Source organism: Pezoporus occidentalis, unplaced genomic scaffold (genome assembly GCF_034315485.1).
Source record: "Pezoporus occidentalis ecotype Australia unplaced genomic scaffold, CSIRO_AGI_Poc_V1 ctg62, whole genome shotgun sequence".
Lineage (NCBI taxonomy): Eukaryota > Metazoa > Chordata > Aves > Psittaciformes > Psittacidae > Pezoporus > Pezoporus occidentalis.
Genome location: NW_026915966.1, coordinates 2,004,172 through 2,024,794, shown reverse-complemented (window position 1 = coordinate 2,024,794; position 20,623 = coordinate 2,004,172). Strand labels below are relative to the sequence as shown.

At 39.0% G+C, this 20,623-nt stretch overlaps 1 protein-coding gene across 3 annotated transcripts in view; it reads left to right on the top strand.

Moving 5' to 3' along the window:
* FOXK2 (forkhead box K2) overlaps window positions 1-19,595 on the top strand; it is a 430,591-nt gene extending 410,996 nt beyond the window's left edge. For all 3 annotated transcript variants that reach the window (XM_062639755.1, XM_062639753.1, XM_062639754.1), the window contains 8 exons: window positions 4,608-4,802; window positions 8,080-8,227; window positions 8,701-8,847; window positions 11,673-11,866; window positions 12,680-12,855; window positions 13,893-14,189; window positions 14,425-14,634; window positions 17,314-19,595. In XM_062639755.1, coding sequence (XP_062495739.1) covers window positions 4,608-4,802; window positions 8,080-8,227; window positions 8,701-8,847; window positions 11,673-11,866; window positions 12,680-12,855; window positions 13,893-14,189; window positions 14,425-14,634; window positions 17,314-17,510 — 1,564 coding nt within the window. In that variant the 3' untranslated portion in view covers window positions 17,511-19,595. The remainder of the gene's footprint in view (window positions 1-4,607; window positions 4,803-8,079; window positions 8,228-8,700; window positions 8,848-11,672; window positions 11,867-12,679; window positions 12,856-13,892; window positions 14,190-14,424; window positions 14,635-17,313) is intronic.
* The last annotated feature ends 1,028 nt before the right edge of the window (window positions 19,596-20,623 follow it).

Below are 20,623 nucleotides of genomic sequence, written 5' to 3'. Positions count from 1 at the left end.
GTAAAAAGTTGATGATCTTGGCTCTCAGTAAATCAACAGGAGTTTGAAAACTCTCACCTTGTTATTCTTTTAGATGTATTTAAAATACAGGGGCATCCCCAAGTTAAGTGGTGTTCAGTGTCATAGTGTGAAGAGTTGAATTGTACAGTTGGAGCTACCATGATTTAGTGGGTTATTAGTGCCAAACTCCTATAATCTATTTGAATGTAAAATCTGGAGATGCTGATAAAAGAACAGCAGGTTGGCAGCTTCTCTCCAATTTTGGGCCTGGTTCTTAAAAGAAAATTAAAAAAATGGAATAATTCAAAGGATACTGAGGCACTGAATGTCATAGCAGGGTACAGGGAGGAATTGAATTCCTACTTCTATAGTTTGGTTCCCCAGGTAGACAGGAGGGAATTCCTCGTTTTCAGTCAGATTATATTTTCATATAGGCAGAATTACAAGTATATTATCATCTTTTCCTTGCAGTACAGGCAGGATCACTGAGGGGAAGTGAGAAAATATTAGAAATACAGGTGTGACAAAACAAGACTTTGCACATTTTCCCTCAAGACGCTTTACCTGGCACCCTGCGAAGTTGTTCACCTCCTTAGAGATAGTGCCTAAATCAACATCTCTCCATCCTGCTGGGAGCTCTAGAAATAGCAAGAGTTTTCTAGCAAATAGTTTGAAATGATTTGATGCTTCTTGTCTGTTCTCCAGTACTCAACCCAGAGAGAACTTTTAAATAACTAGGCTGGTGAGTTGCATTTTAGTTGTGACACCTCTGCTGCAGTTTCCTGGCATTGCCCACTGTCCTTTGTGATGCTCTGTAAAAGCACAAGGCGAGTACTTATCGTAATCAATAAATGTACAAAATTATTCAAATGTGGATCGTGTGAACAGTTGTTTAAAATACATAAAATACAGTGCTGGCACATCAGCTAAATACTGCTACTTGTTTCCATCACATAGATACCTAATACACTTTACATGATAGGCTGTTTAAACATGGATGTCTGTAAACATTTGTTTGTAGGAATCTGTTGAATCCGTTTTGGTGGCTCTGTTGGATGTCCTACTCCAAATGGCATCATCCTGTTAAGAATGGTAGTTGAGTAGATGAGGTGCAAGGTGCCAGCTTACGAATATACTATTTTTTTCTTTCCATTTTTAAGTGGGTTATATAGATGAGTGTCTTCTACAGCAACCAACCTATGGTAGTACATTGTGAACCTATTGTAAATGCTTTAAATAGTAAAATCAACTTCAGCTTGCTGTAGACTAAGTGCTTGATGAGGTCTTTCACTGTAGGTGTGCTGTGGTTTTTTAGTTCATTATGTAACTAAAGAATATGCCAAAAACAGCTTGATTCTCATCAAATTAGAACATGTTCCTTACTTTGATTTTGGAAATAAATGTACAGTCATGTTAATGCAGCTTACTCAGAAAAACTGTTGGCTGGTACATGCTCTTTATTCTGCTTTTTGGATAAATTTTGCTATCTAAAAATATGCTTCTATTAAAACCCCTCTATTTACAAATAGAAATCAATGGACAGATGTGGTCTTTCGTGGTTATATTTAGGTGTTTGCGTGTTCTAACCAGGTGGTGTTTTGTGAGTTTGTTGTGTCTTCCTTAATAAGGTCATTCCTTCAAGCTCAGCATGGGAAGTGCTGTAAACTGTAACACCTTTGGGTCTGAATATAGCTCCTGACTGTAAGTTCACGTTTGTTTGGCGCATTTGTAACCTATCCCATACCCTTGATTAGTCAGAGCTCCTGGGTTTTGGGTGGTTTTTGGTTTTGTTTTCCAAACTTGATCAACATTTGGGAGCACCATTTCTCTGCTGTACTTTGAAATCTGTACTTTAGTCTTACCTGAGTAAGCTGTCCTTACCTTTTTTGCAAAAGATGCCCAGAGGGAAAACAGTGTATTAAGGGATTGCAGTAGTGTAAGAAGGGAGGTGGTTTAATATGCTTACATGAAATATTGAAGGAATTTTCGAGTATACATTTTATATTTCCATATTTCTGATATTTGTGCCTAAGTTGTGAAGGTTACCTTCTCCCCGTCCTTACCCCACCCCAGCACTAAAACTGTGGTTGCTCATTGTTATGTGCTGAGTTTTTTAACTGGGCAGTAAGAAATCCACCAGTGAAAGAGCGTCTAAAGCTATGTCCAATTACTCCCACATTTTACTGAAGTTGAAATAAGTTTGGTCTGAAAAGCATTCAGTTATATTTTCAGGTATGCAATAGCCTTGTGTCGAGGTTTAGATTTACGATTAGACACACTCTGGTCAGATTTGTTGGTATTTCAAATCTTTGTGCCCCATATTGGGTGCCAAAAAGAACTGCTGTGGTTTAAGCCCACCTGGTAACTCTGAACCACACAGCCGCTCACTCACTCTCCTTTTTTTTACCCCCTACTCCCACAGGGATGGGGAGGAGAATCGAAAGAACGTAAATCCCAGGGGTTGAGATAAGAACAGTCCAGTAACTAAGGTATAACACAAACCCATTACTGCTACCACCAGCAAGAGGAGAGAATACAATTGTTCACCACCTGCCCACTGATACCCAAATGGACCCAAGCAATGATCTGGGCCTTCTGGGTAACTCCCCCCAGTTTCTGTAGTGGGAATGCCATGCTGTGGTTTGGAATACCCCTTTGGGTACTTTGGGTCAGGTGTCCTGTCTCTGCTTCCTCCTGGCTTCCCATGCCCCTCCTCACCAGCAGAGCATGAGACTGAAAAGTCCTTGATTGGAGTAAACATTACTTAGCAGCAACTAAAAACATCAGTATTACCAGCATTGTTCTCAGGTGAAAGTGGAAAAACACAGCACTGCACCAACTACTAAGGAGGAGAAAAATGGCTGCTACAGCTGAACCCAGGACACCTTGTAAAACATAGAGAACAGGTGACTAAAGTTTAAATCTGTCTCTGTATCAAAACAGATGGTGGTGATCACTTACAGGGATTTTTATTTAATCTTCAGCAAAAGGGTGTCTGTAGCTATCCTCTGCATGCACTTGAGCAGTGTTGTCAGGAGCAGTCCATTAACTGAAATGTTCAGGAAGCATTTTTATTAGCAAAACAGCGGAGACCTCATTCAAACTAAAGCAGTATAAGCAAAGAAATAAGTTGTTACTGAAGATACTAGAAAACCCTAAACCACAAAACCCAACCCAGAAATTGGTCCATTTAACTTTCTTGCTGAAATGCATGTGCAGTTTTTTGGCATAGATTCTGTTCCTAATTTAGTACCTGGAGCATGTTTCAGAAATAGGTCGGCTGTTAAATTCGGACGTGGTCCATACTGAGAAGTAAGACTGAGAGAAAAGGAAGGTCATTGTCAATTCTTTCTTTTTCCTGATCCTTGGGTGTACATTGTAGGAAAAAAGAATCACTATGGTGCACGTGGCAGGAGATGTCACAGAAATCAAATGCTGCCTTTGTTCTATAAACACCTTCAGATTGATTTGAAGAAATGCTTTAAGGCTACTCCACAACTGAGTGTTCCAATTCTTACATCACTTTTCTCTGGAAAAATATAATAAGCATAAGTAATCACTTCTGTTTATGGTCTGTATCTTGCATTCATACCTGTGTTTCTTAGGCATGCTGTTGTTTCCTATCTTTATAAAACTAGATCTACCTAGAATCACCTTAACCTTAGAAAATGTTATGGGTTTCTTTGGTATTGTGCTGGTGGAAAGTTCTTTTCATCATGTGGAAGAGGTGCGTGAATATAGTTGTGGGTTTAATGCTGGGTGCAGTCTAACGGCTTAAGGGAAGATATTAGAGTTGTTGAATTGCATTTTTATAGATGCTTTTTTGAGAGAAATTTAGGTTTTTCTTGTTCAGTCTGTTTATTTACTGCGAAGTTGTAAACAGTCTGTTTAACTGGGTTAAGTTCTAAATGCTATATACAGAGATGCAGAACGAAAAATACCTGAAAGTGCATTCATTGTGTTTTGTTTTCCAAATTTTTAGACAATTGCACATTGTTAATTTATCATTAATCTTTAAATTTGGCATGTAGCCTTTAATAGGATAGGAAGAAGGGCTCTTAAATTCAGCTCTGAGAAAAAATACTTGAATGTAGTGTTACAACAGCAATATACTCCTTAAATGACCAGAATTAGGATTGCTAGTTATTTAATAAGTATTTTAAGAGAAATCTTATCTTCTAGGTAGACCACTCTGTGAAACTGGGTAGACCTCAAACTGGTCAAAATGTATGCTCCCAACTACTTGTGACTTGTTTATTTACTGAAACTGTTCTTTGGCATCATAAAACAGTCTTCAAAGTAGGACTTGTTTTAGGGATAGTTGCAAGATCAGGGTGACCCTCAAGAAATTTAGAGGCAACACATAAACTGCGCTTGTTATAAAGAATTACATTTGCTTGTATTTCTTTCCCAGTTTTCAACCTGCTTACTTGTGGGTCTTTTTCTGGCCACATTGCTTTTTCTGTATGAGCTATAAAACGAAGATGGTTACAAGTGATTTACTGAACCTTTTGATTTTTAAATTAGGTTGGGTGATAGGTGCAAGTTATGCAGAAAATCTGACATTCTGTAAAAAGTGGCTTATATATTTGTGTTTTATTTTTCAGCTGTACTTTCAGGTTTCCCAGCACAAACATCAAGATAACATTCACAGCTCTGTCCAATGAAAAGAGAGAAAAACAGGAGGCCCCGGAGTCCCCAGTGAAGCCTGTGCAACCCCAGATCTCTCCCTTAACAATAAACATTCCAGACAACATGGCTCACCTGATCAGCCCTCTCCCTTCTCCCACAGGAACTATCAGGTATTTAAACCCTGCACATTGGATATGGGGCAATGTATGGTTAGCAATATGAGGCAGCTTTCTAATTCATTTTAAGTATTTTGTGTTTGTGGTAAAAGTTTAGTTGAAGCTCAGCATTACCTGCCTTGGAGACAACCACCATTCTGCTAAGTAATAAGATAATTACATGAGTAGCCTTTACTATTCAACAGTAATATGTGTAACAGTTTGCTCAGGAGCCTGGCATTCTTAGTACAGCAAAGGAGGGTATCTTTGTCTTACATTCCAAATGATTTGGATTGCTTTTTATTCTTGCATGCTTATGGCAAGACTTTAAATGAGATAAGTCTAAATAATACCATTTTAAAACATTCTGCTCAGTCACTGTCCCCTGAAGTTGATAATCAGAAAAAAGGTGGATTTTTTGGTTATTTCGTGGTTTGAGCCCAGCTGGCATCTAAGTACCAACCAGCCACTTGCTCTCTCCTCTGCCTTCCCAATGGGATGGGGAAGAGAACTGGAAAAAGTAAAATATAAAATATAATAATACAACAACAGTTATGGTAGGAGGGAGAGAGAGGAAGGAATAAACCCGCCCCCTGAAAAAAAAACAAGTGATGCAGTTACAGTTGCTCAGCACCCACTGACTCATGGCCAACTTATCCCCAAGCAGTGATTGGCCCCTCCTGGCTGACTCTCCTCAGTTTATATTCTGGGGGTGATGTTCTGTGGTGTGGAATATCCCTTTGGGTCAGTTGCCATGGCTGTGTGTCCCCTGGCTCCTTGTGCCTGTTCTCACTGGCAGAGCATGAGAGACTGAAAAGTCCTTGATCAGGGGAAGCACAACTGAGCAGCAACTAAAACTTCAGTGTGTTATCAGCTTTATTCTCATACTAAATCCAAACCACAGCACTGCACCAGCCACTGGGAAGAAAGACAACTGTTACAGCTGAAACCAGGCCAGGTTATCATTAGTGTGCAAAACAGACTGATCTCTTACTCCAGAAGATTTGTGATTAAGTATTGGTGGAAGTAAACAGACATTTTACTAAAAATACAATGAAAGAAGTGGAGCTTAGTGTAGGGAAGTGTGCAGGGGAGGTTCCTGTATGTTTTTAACTTGCTATGCTGCTTCATTTGGTAATTGTAGCTGTTGTCTTACTTGTTCTTCAGACCCGACTGACCATAAGCAAGCTGTCCTCCTAAACTGGTAAAATCAGTTTAGATACAAATTTTAAAATTCATAGAAAGTTCAGGAGCACAAATTTCATGTAAAGGCACTGAAAGTTGTGTTTCAAAGTCACTTATGTGCTGTTGAAAGCTTTTTTCTTCCCCCCTCACTTCCTGTATCTCCACTTGAGTGAAGGACTGTTAATGCTTGATTTTTCAAACTGTAGATCTTGTTAATGAAATTTGAATATAAGGATAATTGACTTCTTTCATGCCTGCCAAGAGCTTGATCTCAATATTGTAGTGTTTAATGAGATCTGTATAAATGGTGGAAGTAGAGAGAAAAGAGATCTGGACTCAACTGTGTAACAGGTTTGCTTTCTTATTAAATTCAGGAAAAACACATCTTGTCCAAGGAATGACAGAACAGCTCACAGATATTTCAGATAATATCCATATACCACCACAGTCTTTTCCTCACTATGAATTTTGTACTTCTCTTCAGGGCTTTCATGCACCTGTTGAATATAGTTTATTACGAAGAAAACCCAACCCCAAAACAACCGTTCTATTTTGAGAGCAAAGCTTGACAGTTTCTCTTCATATCTGCCTGTTTTGTAGAAGACTTGTAAATGTGCTTTGATTATACCTTATGTGTTGCTTTGTCAATACATGCTAAAGGGAGAGGGATGTTGTCGGTTGATATGTGAAAACAGCAGTGACCTATATTTAAAAAGTGAATTAGTGGCACATTTTGGCTTTAATGGAGGATTCTTCCATGCAACGTTTAAAAAACCCAGACTCCTTTCTATAGTATATCATTAGTACGGAATTGTTGGTGGATTTCTCCTGATGAGAAACTTGAAGGGTATTTTCATTTCTATATATTGCCCCATCTACAGTGTCTCCCTTGTTTCTATACATAAAAAAGGAGGTAGCAAAAAACCTGAGAGGCCAGGCAGACAAACCAAACTCGACAGATGTAAATATGTTAAAGCTTTATCCTGTAACTCTAAGTAACGCTTCCTGGCTAAATTTGTTACTTGATGTTTTGAAGCATAGATGGGAGTTAGGTTAAAGAGTGCCTTTGGCGATAAGGCTGGTTCTGAGGCCACAGCAGGCTTTGTCATTCTGGTTTCTAGTTAACTTCTTTTGGAGTTTTTGAGGACTGTGTTGAAATCAGTTACAGTATGAACTGCTGGGAAGTAAGTACTTGTCCTCATGGAGAACTGCCAAAGTTTTTTTTGGGGGAAGAGGACAGACCTCACCCACCAACTATCTCTTTCCTGTTGGCTAAATGGAAATTCTGGAAGAAAACAGGCTTTGTGCAGTGGTGGTTCCCGTGACTCTACAAGGCAGGGGACAACCGTGAGAAAGATGTTACAGTAGGATAAGAGAGAATATATCTTTATTTTTCTGTGATAGCAAAAAGGGAGGTATCAAGAGATGCTGCTTTCGTTTGGCACTATCGTTCACTTCGTAGCAGTGTAACTGCTCTGTTTTCCTAATACTGTGTTAAATTAGATGAGTCAGTGTTGTTGCATCCCATGTATAGAGAAGTTTATGATGTTTATACATATATATGTGTGTGTATGTGCATATACTTGTAAACAGTTAATGTTGGGTTAGATTTAAATAAGAATCAGAACTTTTTTCCTAACTGCTTGCTATATTTTCTCAAATGTTCAAAAATACTGTGCAGGAGAGATGATCTTTTCTGTGCAGACTGAATACAAGCATATGGCAGAAATTTCATGCAAGATGTGTTTCTTATTTCAAATGAATGTCTTAAAATTTGTGGTTGCCTATTTAGTTACAGTGGACTTTTCTGTTGGCAAATCCCACCCAAATTACAGCACAGCCTAATAAATCAGTTAATCTTTTTCCCTTTGAGGAGGAAAACCTGAGCTTCATTTGACAGGTTTCTTCCTGCAGTGATTTTTAATTCCCATGGATGAGTTAGAAAGGCTTGGAAGATGGGGTTTATAATGGAAATACTGACAGACCCTTAACTGTAGCCTAGATGCTCTGGCAGTGGGCTTTTTCACAGTGAAAGCTTTTTGATTAGATATAATGTGGTGATATACTGTATAACAAAATAGTAGGATCTTCTTTTTGTGCTCTACAGTGCTGCAAATTCCTGCCCATCTAGCCCCCGTGGTGCAGGCTCTTCAGGGTACAAAATGAGTCGTGTAATACCGTCTGACCTACATTTAATGGCTGATAATTCACAGTCAGAGAATGACAAGGAAGCATCGGGTGGAGATAGCCCAAAGGTAAACACGGTTTGAAATCAATCCCATAAATTACATTGTGAGTGAATGTAAGACTTCAGAAATTTTGTTTGCTAAAGTAGATGCAGTGTGTCATAATTTAATATTGCAGACTTTAAAAACGGTAGATTTTTGTGATTAGAGACGAGATTTGTTTATGTATCTATTTATTGATTTCCCTCTCTTTCCCTTTGGGGGAGGGTGTGTATGTATTTTATCCGTGGGTCTGTAGGCTGTTGAAAATTCTTTGCTGTTGAAAATCCTTTACTGTGGTATGTGTCTCCAAATTTTTAATGTTCCTTTTTTATTGTTATCTTTTAATCGGAAGAGCAAAATCATCTTAGCTTCTTTTCTGCCTTAAGATTTTGACCATTCAAAAATGCCTTAAATTAATTGTATTTTGTAACTTTTGATTTAGAAAGGGGGGGGTATATTTTCAAAGTTTATTGATGCAGACTTTTCTTTTTGTTATACAGGATGACTCTAAGCCACCTTACTCCTATGCACAGTTAATAGTACAAGCAATTACAATGGCACCTGATAAGCAGCTTACACTAAATGGAATTTATACGCACATAACTAAAAACTATCCGTACTACCGGACAGCAGACAAGGGCTGGCAGGTAAATTTGCTTTCTGGAATTTCTGTAATACTGGCAGCTGTAAATGCTCATAAGCAGTCAGTTGGTGAGCCCAGCACCCCTTCGTAAATAGAACCTGTCAAATGAGTGTGTTGTCTCTTTCCTGATGCAGGTTCTCCAGCCACATAGCCACTTTACATGATTTGGTATTTGAAATGTTGCTTTAGTCATGGAATGGTATCTGTAAACCTCTAGGAGCGATGAATACAGACTTTTGGGGAAGAAAAGTCCAGTTGGCACTGGGGATTTGAAACTACGTATGCTATCTAGGCATGTAACTATATTCTGTAACTTACAATTGTGTAAACATCCGGATTATTATCTTGAGATAAAATTAAGATGTTAAATGTTACAAGTTCAGGTTTATTTGAAAGCCATGATCTTAACCATGCACTACAGTGAAGGAACAAGCATGTATTATCTGTCCTCATCTTGCACTGTTGTGTGACCCAGGCTGTTTGTGAACTTAATCTGCACGGAGTTACACCAAGTCTTTCCATTCTGCAGAATTAATTTCTGCTTTCTTTTCATTTTTCAAAGAGACCAGCCTCAGCATTTGCCAGGATGACTAACAGAGTATGAATCAGTCTGGCACAGACTTCCCAGATACACATAAGGGTTCGGTGCCTTTGCTGCCGTTTTTAGTTTCAGCAAAGGACAGAAGAGCACAAGTATCAGGACTGGCCCGTTTGCCCGTGTAACATTCAGACTGCACTGTCAGTCATGGGGTATCAGTTTCACTGTGTTGCTGGTTAGTTCAGTCATGATCTGCAGCAGAGAGGCATGCTCTGAAGTTATTTTCAGGGAAGTAAAATTTGGAGAGACTGGGGGAGGGGAAGAGTGCTGTGCAAGTAGAAGACTGGAGAATACATGCCTGCTCGGGAGAGGAATAGGTTTTTAATCTATTAATCAGATACATATTTGTCATAGGGCATAGATGAAAGTTGAATCGCTCTTAGAGGAATTCCAAAGTTAGTGGGGAATGTAACTGTTCCCAGCTTTTTGCTAATGGTTTTGGTAGTAAAAGGGCATAGCTGTTGTGGCTACGAAGTGTCTTCTGTTTCCCTTTCACACATAAACCATGCAGAATCCTGGCTGCAGTCACACTAACAGCTTTGTTTTAGCGAGAAGATTCTGTTTATAAAATGTTGGTGTGGTTTTTGCTTCCTGTTCTGAAATACCTGGTGTATCTGTGTGCGTAGTGCTCCTTGATATAAGCATTGTAGAATCAAACATGCACATACATTATAATGAATGGTTAAAGAGTTCTGCCTTAAAACAGTGTATGTGTTTAGATGTATCATACTTCATAAAACCAAGGTGATAGACACAGCAGACATGGAATGTTATAAAATAATAAATTAACACCTATTTGTAAAAGCAGTTGGAAAAACTGAAAATCAGATGCTGTTCAGTCACTTGTCATACAGAGCACTGCTCTAACACCCACAGGCATACCTCATGCAGGAGTAGCTTTGCTACCTTTTATCCATCAGGTGTTAGATTATGCTTACGGTGAGTTATAGATGTTTTAAATAATAACTGAAGTTATATATGTGTGTATTATTCAAAACATAGAGTACAAACGTGTATAGTATCCAAATCCTATACTTTAATAAATAGTACTGAGGTATTTATAGCCTTTAATATATAGAGGTCTCATTTTGTTTGGCACTTGAAGGCTCCTCTTTGTGAACTTATTTTAGCAGGTACTTTTGGATCTACTATTTCATTCTCGCATATGGAGAAATAAATACAATTTATAAACATGTTCTTGGCAACTTTCTAGTTCTGTTTCAGTTTTTGGCAGGGTAAACCATTTCTGGTTTCATCAGTTTGCATTTAGGAAACCATACATGGTTATCATTGCTTTAAGTTTTCCAAACTTGCCGTCAGGGTCATGGATTCAGACATTTGAGCAAGATTTGTATTTGCTTTTGCAAATTTGTAAGAGCTTTTGTTAACTTAAAGCTTCTTCTCTGTGTTCCCCTTCAGGTGTTTCAGTATGTATGCTTATTGTTACTTGCTTTTTGTTCAGTGATAATGTTTAGAGAGATTTGGGGGTTTATGTATCTTTAAAGGGAATTTATGTGTGCAAAGCTAAGCATAGATACAGCCACTTCAGGGTGTTCAAAGTTCTCTGCATCTCTCTGATCAAAGAGTTGTGTGTGCTACAGCAAAGTGAGGATGAAGTAATGTGCAAACTGGAGTGCAGTTACAAAGATCTCAATAAGAGCTGTTTTAGGACCTCCTGCCATTTGTTGTTTTTCTAGAAGCACTAAATCCTTGGCTCCTCTGGTGAGGCAGACTGGACTGTGGGTGAACTCCCACCAATCTAGCTGCATTTGGAACTTGCCTTTAACCTTTTCTTTCTGTGTTGTGGAGCAGTAAGATTATCACATAAGATCAGAATCAGTGTATGCTGTATTTTACTGCCCCTCCTAGAATGAACTGACATTGACACCTGGGGAAGGGTGGTGTATGAAGACTGATACTTTTTTTCATGCTGCATTATGCACAAGTATTTGTAGTGTTCTAACAGCTCATCGCAATCACTGTGTTTCTCATCAGAGAATTAAATGGGATTCCTGTTATTGCCTCATTAGCGTACTGGGGTTTTAACTGTTGGGAAAGGTTTGAAAAATGCAAGAGTCCTTTCAGATTTATGGCACTGCCTTTGTAGTGCTCTGAGTTCTGTTGAATTAAGAGCTGAACCCCGAGTCTCCTGTAGTACAGACTGCTGCAGTAGGCCACATTCTGACTTGGAAAAGTTATATGAATTCTACATATTTTTTTATGTTCCATAGAATTCAATACGTCACAATCTCTCTCTGAATCGTTATTTCATCAAAGTACCACGTTCCCAGGAAGAACCAGGCAAAGGCTCATTCTGGAGGATAGACCCTGCCTCTGAAAGCAAATTAATAGAGCAGGCTTTTAGGAAAAGGCGGCCTAGGGGAGTACCTTGCTTTAGAACCCCTCTGGGACCACTCTCTTCTAGGTAAGGAAAAACAGATGAACAAAAAGACTATGGCTGTTGTTTAATCTTCAGGCTGATACAGACTTGATAGTTTTGGATACAGTCACAAGTTTAGTAATTTAATTAAAAGCAGACTCAGTGTTTGAATTCTGTATGATTGACTAGGAGGCTGCCTCATACACTAGGCTTGTTTTTATTGCTTACTTTTTGTGTTAAAGAAGTGACTCGATTTGCATAACTGTCAGATTGTTAATGTAAGCAAACCTTGCTGTACCTTTGGTTTTTGACAGAATTCCTAGTTCTAATTTCTGACTGCCATCTACTGCATTTTAAAACTGTTTGCAAAGAAAATTACCAAATACTGGCTACCATGTTATTGAACTTAGAGATGACAATTATGTATTTAGATTGATAATGTTTGAGCAGAATCATGATGGGGAAATAGGTGGGTTTAAATTATTCCCTCTGTGAAGTTACAGCCTTTCTGCTAGTGCAGATCTTGTATTACTTGCCCTTAGACCGAGATTTGCTTATCGCTCTTCTCCATCAGAAGAAACGTTCATGTTTCACACATTGTTGAGTCTTCCTAAGAAGGCATCCAGCCACTTCTTCTCCGTTAACTGTACCTGAAGTTTGCTTTTAAATTCTGTCCCTGTTTAACAAAGGCTTTATAAATGCTCATCAGAACTGCTTTGGGTTGTAACTGTACTTGCCAGAAGGCAGAGGTGCCCTCCTGTGGCCAGTGTGTGTTATGGTCTCTTTAGAGGAAGGTCACTGTCTGTCTCAGTTCAGAAGTTAAAACACATCAGCTGCTGCTTTCATTTTTAAATACAGAAGTGCCCCAGCTTCTCCTAATCACTCTGGAGTGTTGTCTGCACACTCCAGTGGAGTCCAGACCCCCGAGAGTCTGTCCAGGGAAGGATCTCCAGTCCCAATGGAACCTGAGCCTAGTGCTATCCAGCCAAAACTAGCGGTAATACAAGAAGCACGATTTGCACAGAGCGCCCCAGGTGAGGAATCCTGAAATAAGTGTTGGCGTTGGAGGTGGGAGAGGGCTAATACATAAATACTACCAAGGCTTCACATGTACACCAAAAAAGGGTAGATATTAAACCTGTTCACATTCGGAGCAAGTCCTCAATAGACACATAGACATGCCAGGGAAGTTCTGTTTGCATACATAAAACTGTTACCTGTATGCTGTTCCAGCAACCTTGACCACTTTGTTACTAAGCAGAGATTGCGCTTCTGTCCTGTGCAGGACTGCACTGTCGTGTAACAGTTGTCACTTCCTTTCAAAACATATTCTTTCTGGTTTAGAAAAAAAACAAACCCAAAAACTTTGTTACATGGGTTAAGAAATAAGCGTATGTATTGCATGCATATGTGGTCATGTCACCCTTTCAAAGGTGGGGATAAAAGGAGTTGAAAGGATAAAGGACAAACTTGGGTGGTAAGAAAATTGCCATTAAAAAAAAAACCAAAAAAAACATAACAAAAAACAAATGACTCACTGTGAGGCATGATGGCATAAGGATGTATTTGTTTAATTGCCTTAGTATATACTCTTGCCATCCATCCATTTTCTTGGTGCTGTTGTGGTAGTACAGAAGTGTCAGTGACCATTCTGTGGTGAAGGCAGACATGTTCCTAAGCAGAGACACCAGCCTTTCCCCAGCCTAGGAAGCTGAGAGTTTTACCCATGCAGACATACTCCACACAACATCTGAAGCACTTGTTTCCACCTAGGGAAGGCAGTTTTACTAAGTGAGTATTAAACATAGCTTTGGTAGTACAGCTGTATGTGGGGAGAGGTGGGAGCTTTTGCTCAAACAGGGTCTTGCTGGGTGAATGCAGCACTTAAATGTGTGGCTTGGAATAGCCAGGTGTAACTGGACAATGAAGATTATCACATCTTTTGGATCATTTGGGCTTTAGTGAAGGCAGTTGTTAATCCTCTGAGGCCTTAGTGTTAAGTTTAAAAGAATGACTGGCTTAAAAGCAGTGATTAAAATTGACAGCCTAATTTTTCTCTCTTTCTTGGTAGGATCACCTCTTTCTAGCCAACCAGTTTTAATTACTGTACAACGGCAGCTACCACAAACTATTAAACCCGTCACCTACACTGTTGCAACTCCTGTGACAACATCAACTTCCCAGCAGCCTGTAGTTCAGACAGTTCATGTTGTCCACCAGATACCAGCTGTGTCTGTCACAAACGTGACTGGATTAGCACCAGCAAACACTTACACTGTAGCTGGACAGGCAGTAGTCACGCAAGCTGCGATGGTAACCCAGCCCAAGGTAGAACCTCAAGAGAATGGAGACCACAAGGAAGTAAAAGGTAAGAAGCTGTGGCGTTAGTTGTTTTGCTGGCTGTTAATACTGAAGGATGATTATTTGAAACTTCCTTCCAGATAAACGCTTGAAACATTTAGCTAAAACTGATGATTTTGCATCATAATTTCTCAGATATTTTGAGCTTGTAATAAAATATTTTTTCACTGAAGGTTGAGTAAAACCAAATGGTTCTTTAACTCTTTCTTGTTTTTAACAATGTTTTGTCTTGTGTTTTTCAGTTAAAGTGGAGCCTATACCTGCTATTACTCATGCTACAATTGGAGCTGCTAGTCGTATCATTCAGACATCTCAGACAACCCCCTTACAGACAGTTACTATAGTGCAACAGGCACCTCTAGGTCAACACCAGCTACCAATAAAAACTGTAACACAGAACGGAACGCACATAGTACCCATCACCACTGCGATACAAGGACAGGGCAATGCTGGTATGTATGCTGTGGAGATGCTCTATTGCTTTGTCTGTGTTAAAAACTTAATAACAGCACTGGTTATGTGTAGTTCTGTTCTCATTACTTAAGTTTTAAAAATATATAGATTACAGCCTTGTAAGGGATTGTTCCCTCCCTGTCAGTAAGAGCTAGTGATTCTCTTAATTGATTACTTGAACAGCTATTTATTCTCTTTGTGGTCATTAAAGGGATGTACTTAGTGACAACCTGTTCTCCCTCGTCATTAAACCCAGTATACAAGTAAGGTTTAAAAGAAGTTCCTGTAAAACAGTGCTATTAAAATAATAACTGCTCCCAGATGATTTGTCAAGATCCAACCAACAGGGAAACAAGACAGAACTTGCTTGTGGGTTGGCTTTTTGAACTGTTACTTTTTACTCTCTTTTTGTTGAACCTGCACTAAAAATGACAAAAAGTTCTGCGGGATTTAGAGATTCCTCTTGTCGGAATTCACCTTTCCCCTCACAGGCTCCATGGTCTGAGTGGGTAACAGTACCTCTTCATAATTTTCATCCAGTCACACTTGTTCACAGGGCTTTCAGTTTTGGTTTACTTTGCAGAGTGTGCAGTTTATTCTGACAGTTTCACTTTGTGATGTTATCTGGTACTAATAGGAGCTTTTTTATCATAAAATATATTTACAGAAATAGTGTTAGGCTACCTTATATCAACTTACTACATGCATTTATGCTCTAAAGTGTTTCTAATGGAGTGAATTATCTGCTTTATTTCCTTTTTATTCTTCCATTGCTGGCATTTATAGGTCAGTGTTCTGTCTGCTTCCACTTCATTTCCAGCTTAAGTAAAGCAAAAGTAGTTGCTGTCAGACTTTACAGGCTTTTCTTTGTCAGAAGGGATGTATAACTTGAGCCAGTAGTCATGTGAAATAGATAGAAAAGTTATTTTTAAAAGCAGGAAATAATGCTTTTTGTTTTTTTTTTCCTGGACTCTGTAATTTCAACTGATTTCAGCATGTTTTCCTTGGTAGAGAAGCCCAGTGCCTTCTAGGCCTGTCTAAGAAATGTGGCCTACCATAGGAGTAGAATTGTGGTGCTTTTCTATAGTAAAAAGGTGCTTTCAGACCTTATTCTCAGCAAAACAGTTTGGCAGTGCTTTTGTACTAACCGTCAGTTTAACATAAAGACGTGAAGTTCAAAGTAAATTCAGTTTTCTTACTGCAGAAGAAAATAATGTAACTTGATATTTTTTTGTTTCATCTTTCAGTGTAGATATCAAACATCATTGTTCTTTTGTGCATCTCATACTTCCACATATGGGTTATGGCAGCAGCCAGCAAGTCACTTTCTACTAAACAGACCCTGGAGTGAATCAATGCATTTATTAATGCATGTTTGAAGATGAGGGTTAACTGTTTTTATTTAAACAACAATAAATTTGCAGTAAGGCATTTTATTCAGAAACAACTATCTCTAAGGTACCTATGCCAGAATTATACAAGGAGTAGCTTTTCTCGTAGAAGCTGAATGACTGTTGAGATACAAGAACCATTATTTTGTTATTTTACAAGTTACATGTTGTTTTACAGTTGGAGCAAAGGTTTTTGCATCAGGTAAATATTTTCTCAAGTCTACTGGTAAAACTAAATACCAACCAGTTTGGTTACATGCAGAGGTGATATTGCAGATATGCTAGGATAACTTACTGGAACAAATACAACAAATACAGAAATGAGAGTTCCTTATGGACTTCATGTTTTAGGACAATACTGTAATAAGGGCAGCAGAGCTGAGGAAAGGGAGTGTGGGTGTAAAAAGGAGGCCGCTTGATAATGGTTCGATAATTTTTCATGAAGTGCAGTAAACAAATATATCATTAGTATTTTGCATTATTTGCAAAGACATTGGAATTGTTGATTTAAGAAAAGGTTGATATTGAGGAGCAGACTGCTGACAAGTAGAGGGAGGGAACTTTTGGATGTCTTGGAAGGGTTAAAGGACTGGTCTTGCCCATTAATAGTGACTTTCACTATCTCACCATGGAGCGAGAAAGATGAAAATCTTGTATAGGGTGTTTGACATATATACACTGTTGATCTAATTTAGTTGTGCTCTTGAATCTAATCAAATGGGTCATTTCTTAACACTCATACTTTTTGAAGTGCTGCCTTTTCCTTACATGGTAGGTCAGGGCCTCATTATCTGTCAGCGAGGAATCACTGGGTGATGTGACTTGTGTAGCTTGTGTTAAATAACTGATGGCCACAGATGGCTATGTCACAGTGGTGCACTCCTTCAGGCTTGGTAATGAGTTCTGCAGTGATCTACAGCCTCAGCCAGAACCTATGAAAAGGGGATCTTGTCTTCCCAGTTCTGTTACAAATTACAGGGTAGCTGTGGCTGTACAGTGTAGCTTTCAGCCATTTAACCCCTCTGTGTCTTCAGCTGCCCATAGGCAAACCAGAGATATATCCCCATTCTCCTACCTTTGTCCAAATCTGTGTGAATGTGATTTGGGCAAATGCCCTTCAGGCCTGTACAAAGATCAAACAATTGGACCTGAATCTCAGCTGGGATTGCAAATACCCCACGTAGCACCAATAAAGGAATTCATGGTTGTACTGAAAACAGGTTTGCTTTCAGCATCTTGTGTTTGAGGGGGATTAGCGTGCTCAAGTTCTTCATTGTGTTTTCACAGCTGCTGCGAGTCCTTTGCATATGTTGGCGACCCATGCATCTGCCTCGGCCTCCCTCCCAACCAAGCGTCAGAATGGAGACCAGTCAGAACAGCAGGAACTCAAGCGTATCAAAACAGAAGATGGAGAGAGCATAGTCATAGCTGTTAACGTGGACACCCCACCTGTGGCAGTGAGTGATAAAGGCAGCCAGAACTAGAAACTTAGGGGAGTTTTCTTTTTTTTTTTTTCCGTTCTTTTCTTTTCTTTTTTTTCTTTTTTTTTTCTTTTTTTTAAGAAAAAAAAAAAAAAACAAAACAAAACTCCATGGTGCCAAAAGGAGACACTTAAATATAACACCTAAAATGTTGGAACATGTTCTCACGCAGTGGGGAAAGGGGCCCTGTGATCAGACTTCAACTTTCAGCACTGAAAAAAAACCCAACACAGGTGGCCTTAAAACTTGGTAATTTAAAGTCAAACTGCAAACCATCTTGTTCCAGAGGCTGTGACCCCCGCTCCTCCCTGCCCCTACCGAACTGTGCACACTGAGAAATACAGTGTTGGGGAGGGCTGCAGCTTTAAAAAAATCTCTATCAGATTATTTTAAGGACTGAGTATCTCAGTGTAACGGCAGCATGATAAGCGCTTAGTGTGAACTGGTTTCAAACGATTGTATATTCCTCAAAGGGAACAGAGGCAAGGAGCCATTTCCTACATCTTGGCAGCTAGCCTTTCATAATGACCTACCCGATGCAGTTGTTGGTAGATATGCAGTATTTTGTTGTTCACATGTGGAATTAGAAATTTTTGAGGTGTATTTTCATTTCTTTGCAAAACAATGGGGTCTTTGACATTTCAAATCACTCCATTTCTACTCCGGAAACTTTCGAATCACACAATACTTTTCATGTGAAATTTTGTTTGGTAAAAACTGAATGTAGGGTTTTTTTAACCAATGGAATGATTTACTTTTGTCTGTCCTGTTCAAGTTCAGATAAAGCTACTTTATTACATCTGCAAATTTTCATATTTTAGCAGTTGCCTGATAAATTTAATCAAATTTTATTACCATGTGTAGTGATCAAATGCTTCTTTGGGCTTGCATGTAACTGATTAGAAATTACGATGTAAATGAGCCGTTAACTGACGTAAAGAACTGCTATGAATTTGACCAGAGCTGCACTTACCTGTTTCTCTTTCTGCTACCTTTTGCTGTTTGTTACTTTGTGTTGACTTTGACTGTCCCTGGCATATTTTTCCAGTCTAAAGTAAAACAAGAGTCTCGCTTAATATTGTGTATGTTTAAGATAACAGACTGTTCTTCATTTAGAAAGATGAAATTCTTTATCACAAGTCCTTTTAAAAAGAGTAAAAATTATCTTGTCAGAGGTATATTCGATATTTTTAAGCTTAAGCACCCATCAGTAGAATTTAATCTGACCAGTCTCTCCATCACACTTTTGATGTCCTACACTGACCCCTCAGGGTCTCCAGTGAGCGTAGCTGTTGTGGTTTTCTAACAGTGGCTACCATGTTATTCTAATATTTTATTTTTTTTTTTAAGTGTGTGTTCTGCAGTTGAACATTTAAAGCTGTATTGGTAATTTCTCACTTTAATCGTGGTAATAGATTCCACTTTACATTTCAAAATTAAATTGCAACGTAAGGCTGCTGTTCAGTCTTTAATTCACATTAACGTCTTATCTCCTCATGCAGTCAGGTGAGTGGAAGCTGCATCGCTGGCTTCAGTTGAATCTGATTCTTGTCATTTTCTGTACTAATGATGCATTATTTATATTTTCCTTTCCCTGTACGAAAGGAAAGATTGTGTTCTCATGCTGGACTGAACAGTTTGAAGTGGTTTATTTAGGCAGCTTTTGGGAACTATTTACCTGAAGACCAAATATGAGAAATCTGTACAAGTTTTGTGTTCATCCACAAAATGGAACTGTTACAATGTCTCTGCAGATAATACATATTAAAAAACTATGAAAAAAAACCACCAACTCTACACAAGCTGAATTTATAACAGGCATTGAAAAAAAAAAACGCATAACCTGGAAAAGAAACATTTCTGTAAAACTGCAACGTTTTCTTTAGAGGTTTTAAAAATAAAAAAGTAAAGTTTTAACATACTTTTTTTAAGAAAAAAAATCCAGTACTAGTAATTTAATTTGGTGTTGAATGAATTGACTAGAATGTGGTTTATTTTCAGAAGTGAGAATCTGTTCACAACTAGGGCTAGGTGAATAATAGTGTATAAGATTTTTTAAATAAAATTAAATTTTATTCAGCAAACTAACTAAGTTGACATTACTGCACCAGTGTGTTTGAAGTATTTATGTGTATTTTGGGGCAATTAATCCAATTTATGTTGGCAGTGCCACAGGAAAAGCCATCAGACCAAACAAGCCAAGGTGTCCTCACTGTCAGGTAATGATAGGCAACATCCTTGGGGCATAGGGGGAGGTGGGAGTATGCTGTGGCCTGACTCTGAGTCCTGGTTTTGGCTGGGATGGAGTGAAGTTTCTTCCTAGTAGCTGGTAGAGTGCCAGGCTTTTGCTTTAGTCCAAGAATGATGTTGAATAATGTTGCAGTGCGGTGGGGTTTGATGCTTCTTTGTGCATGTGGAGTTTGGCACAAGAATGTGTACACTGTTCAGGTGGATGAGCCCTTTGGGAAAGCTGCGTGATGGGAGAAAACTGCTTATGCTCTTCTGTAAGAATCACATCCACTGACCCATGCTTTGGGTGGTGCTAAGGATACTTTTACAGGACCATCCCCAGTGCTTTTGATGAGTGCAGGGTTCTGTCCTGCTCTGTCCTGACTAAATTGAATCGTTGGGTCGTTAAGACAAGCCTGTTCCCTAGTTTGTCAGTGTAGTGATGAGCCTCCCACCACCAGTCCAGCGGTGGTGAGCACAGGATGGCAGAGGCAGAATGAGACTCTGGTTGTGCTTCTGCTTCTGAAGTGATGCTGGTGACCTTTCTTTAAGTGGTGTGAGTGTGCTGCTCGTCCTGGACACCTGCAGTCAACAGGATCTTTCTTTTGCAAATGGAAAATTTCTTCAGGTGATTCATGTACGTAGAGATTTGACCTCTCTTTAGGAACTGATACAACCTTCGCAGTTACCTTTGGTGTTTGTTGATGCAAGGTATTACTCCCTTTCGTGCTCCTTCTCAGCTGCCTGTTTTGTGTTCTTTCTGTTAAGAGTCAGCTTTTGTGTCATCTTTAAAATGACTTTGAGAAAGACTCAGAATTACAATGTACGGAAGACCCAGTGCTCGTGTCTAGTGACAGAAGTGTTTGTCTCTCCACTACCAGCATGTG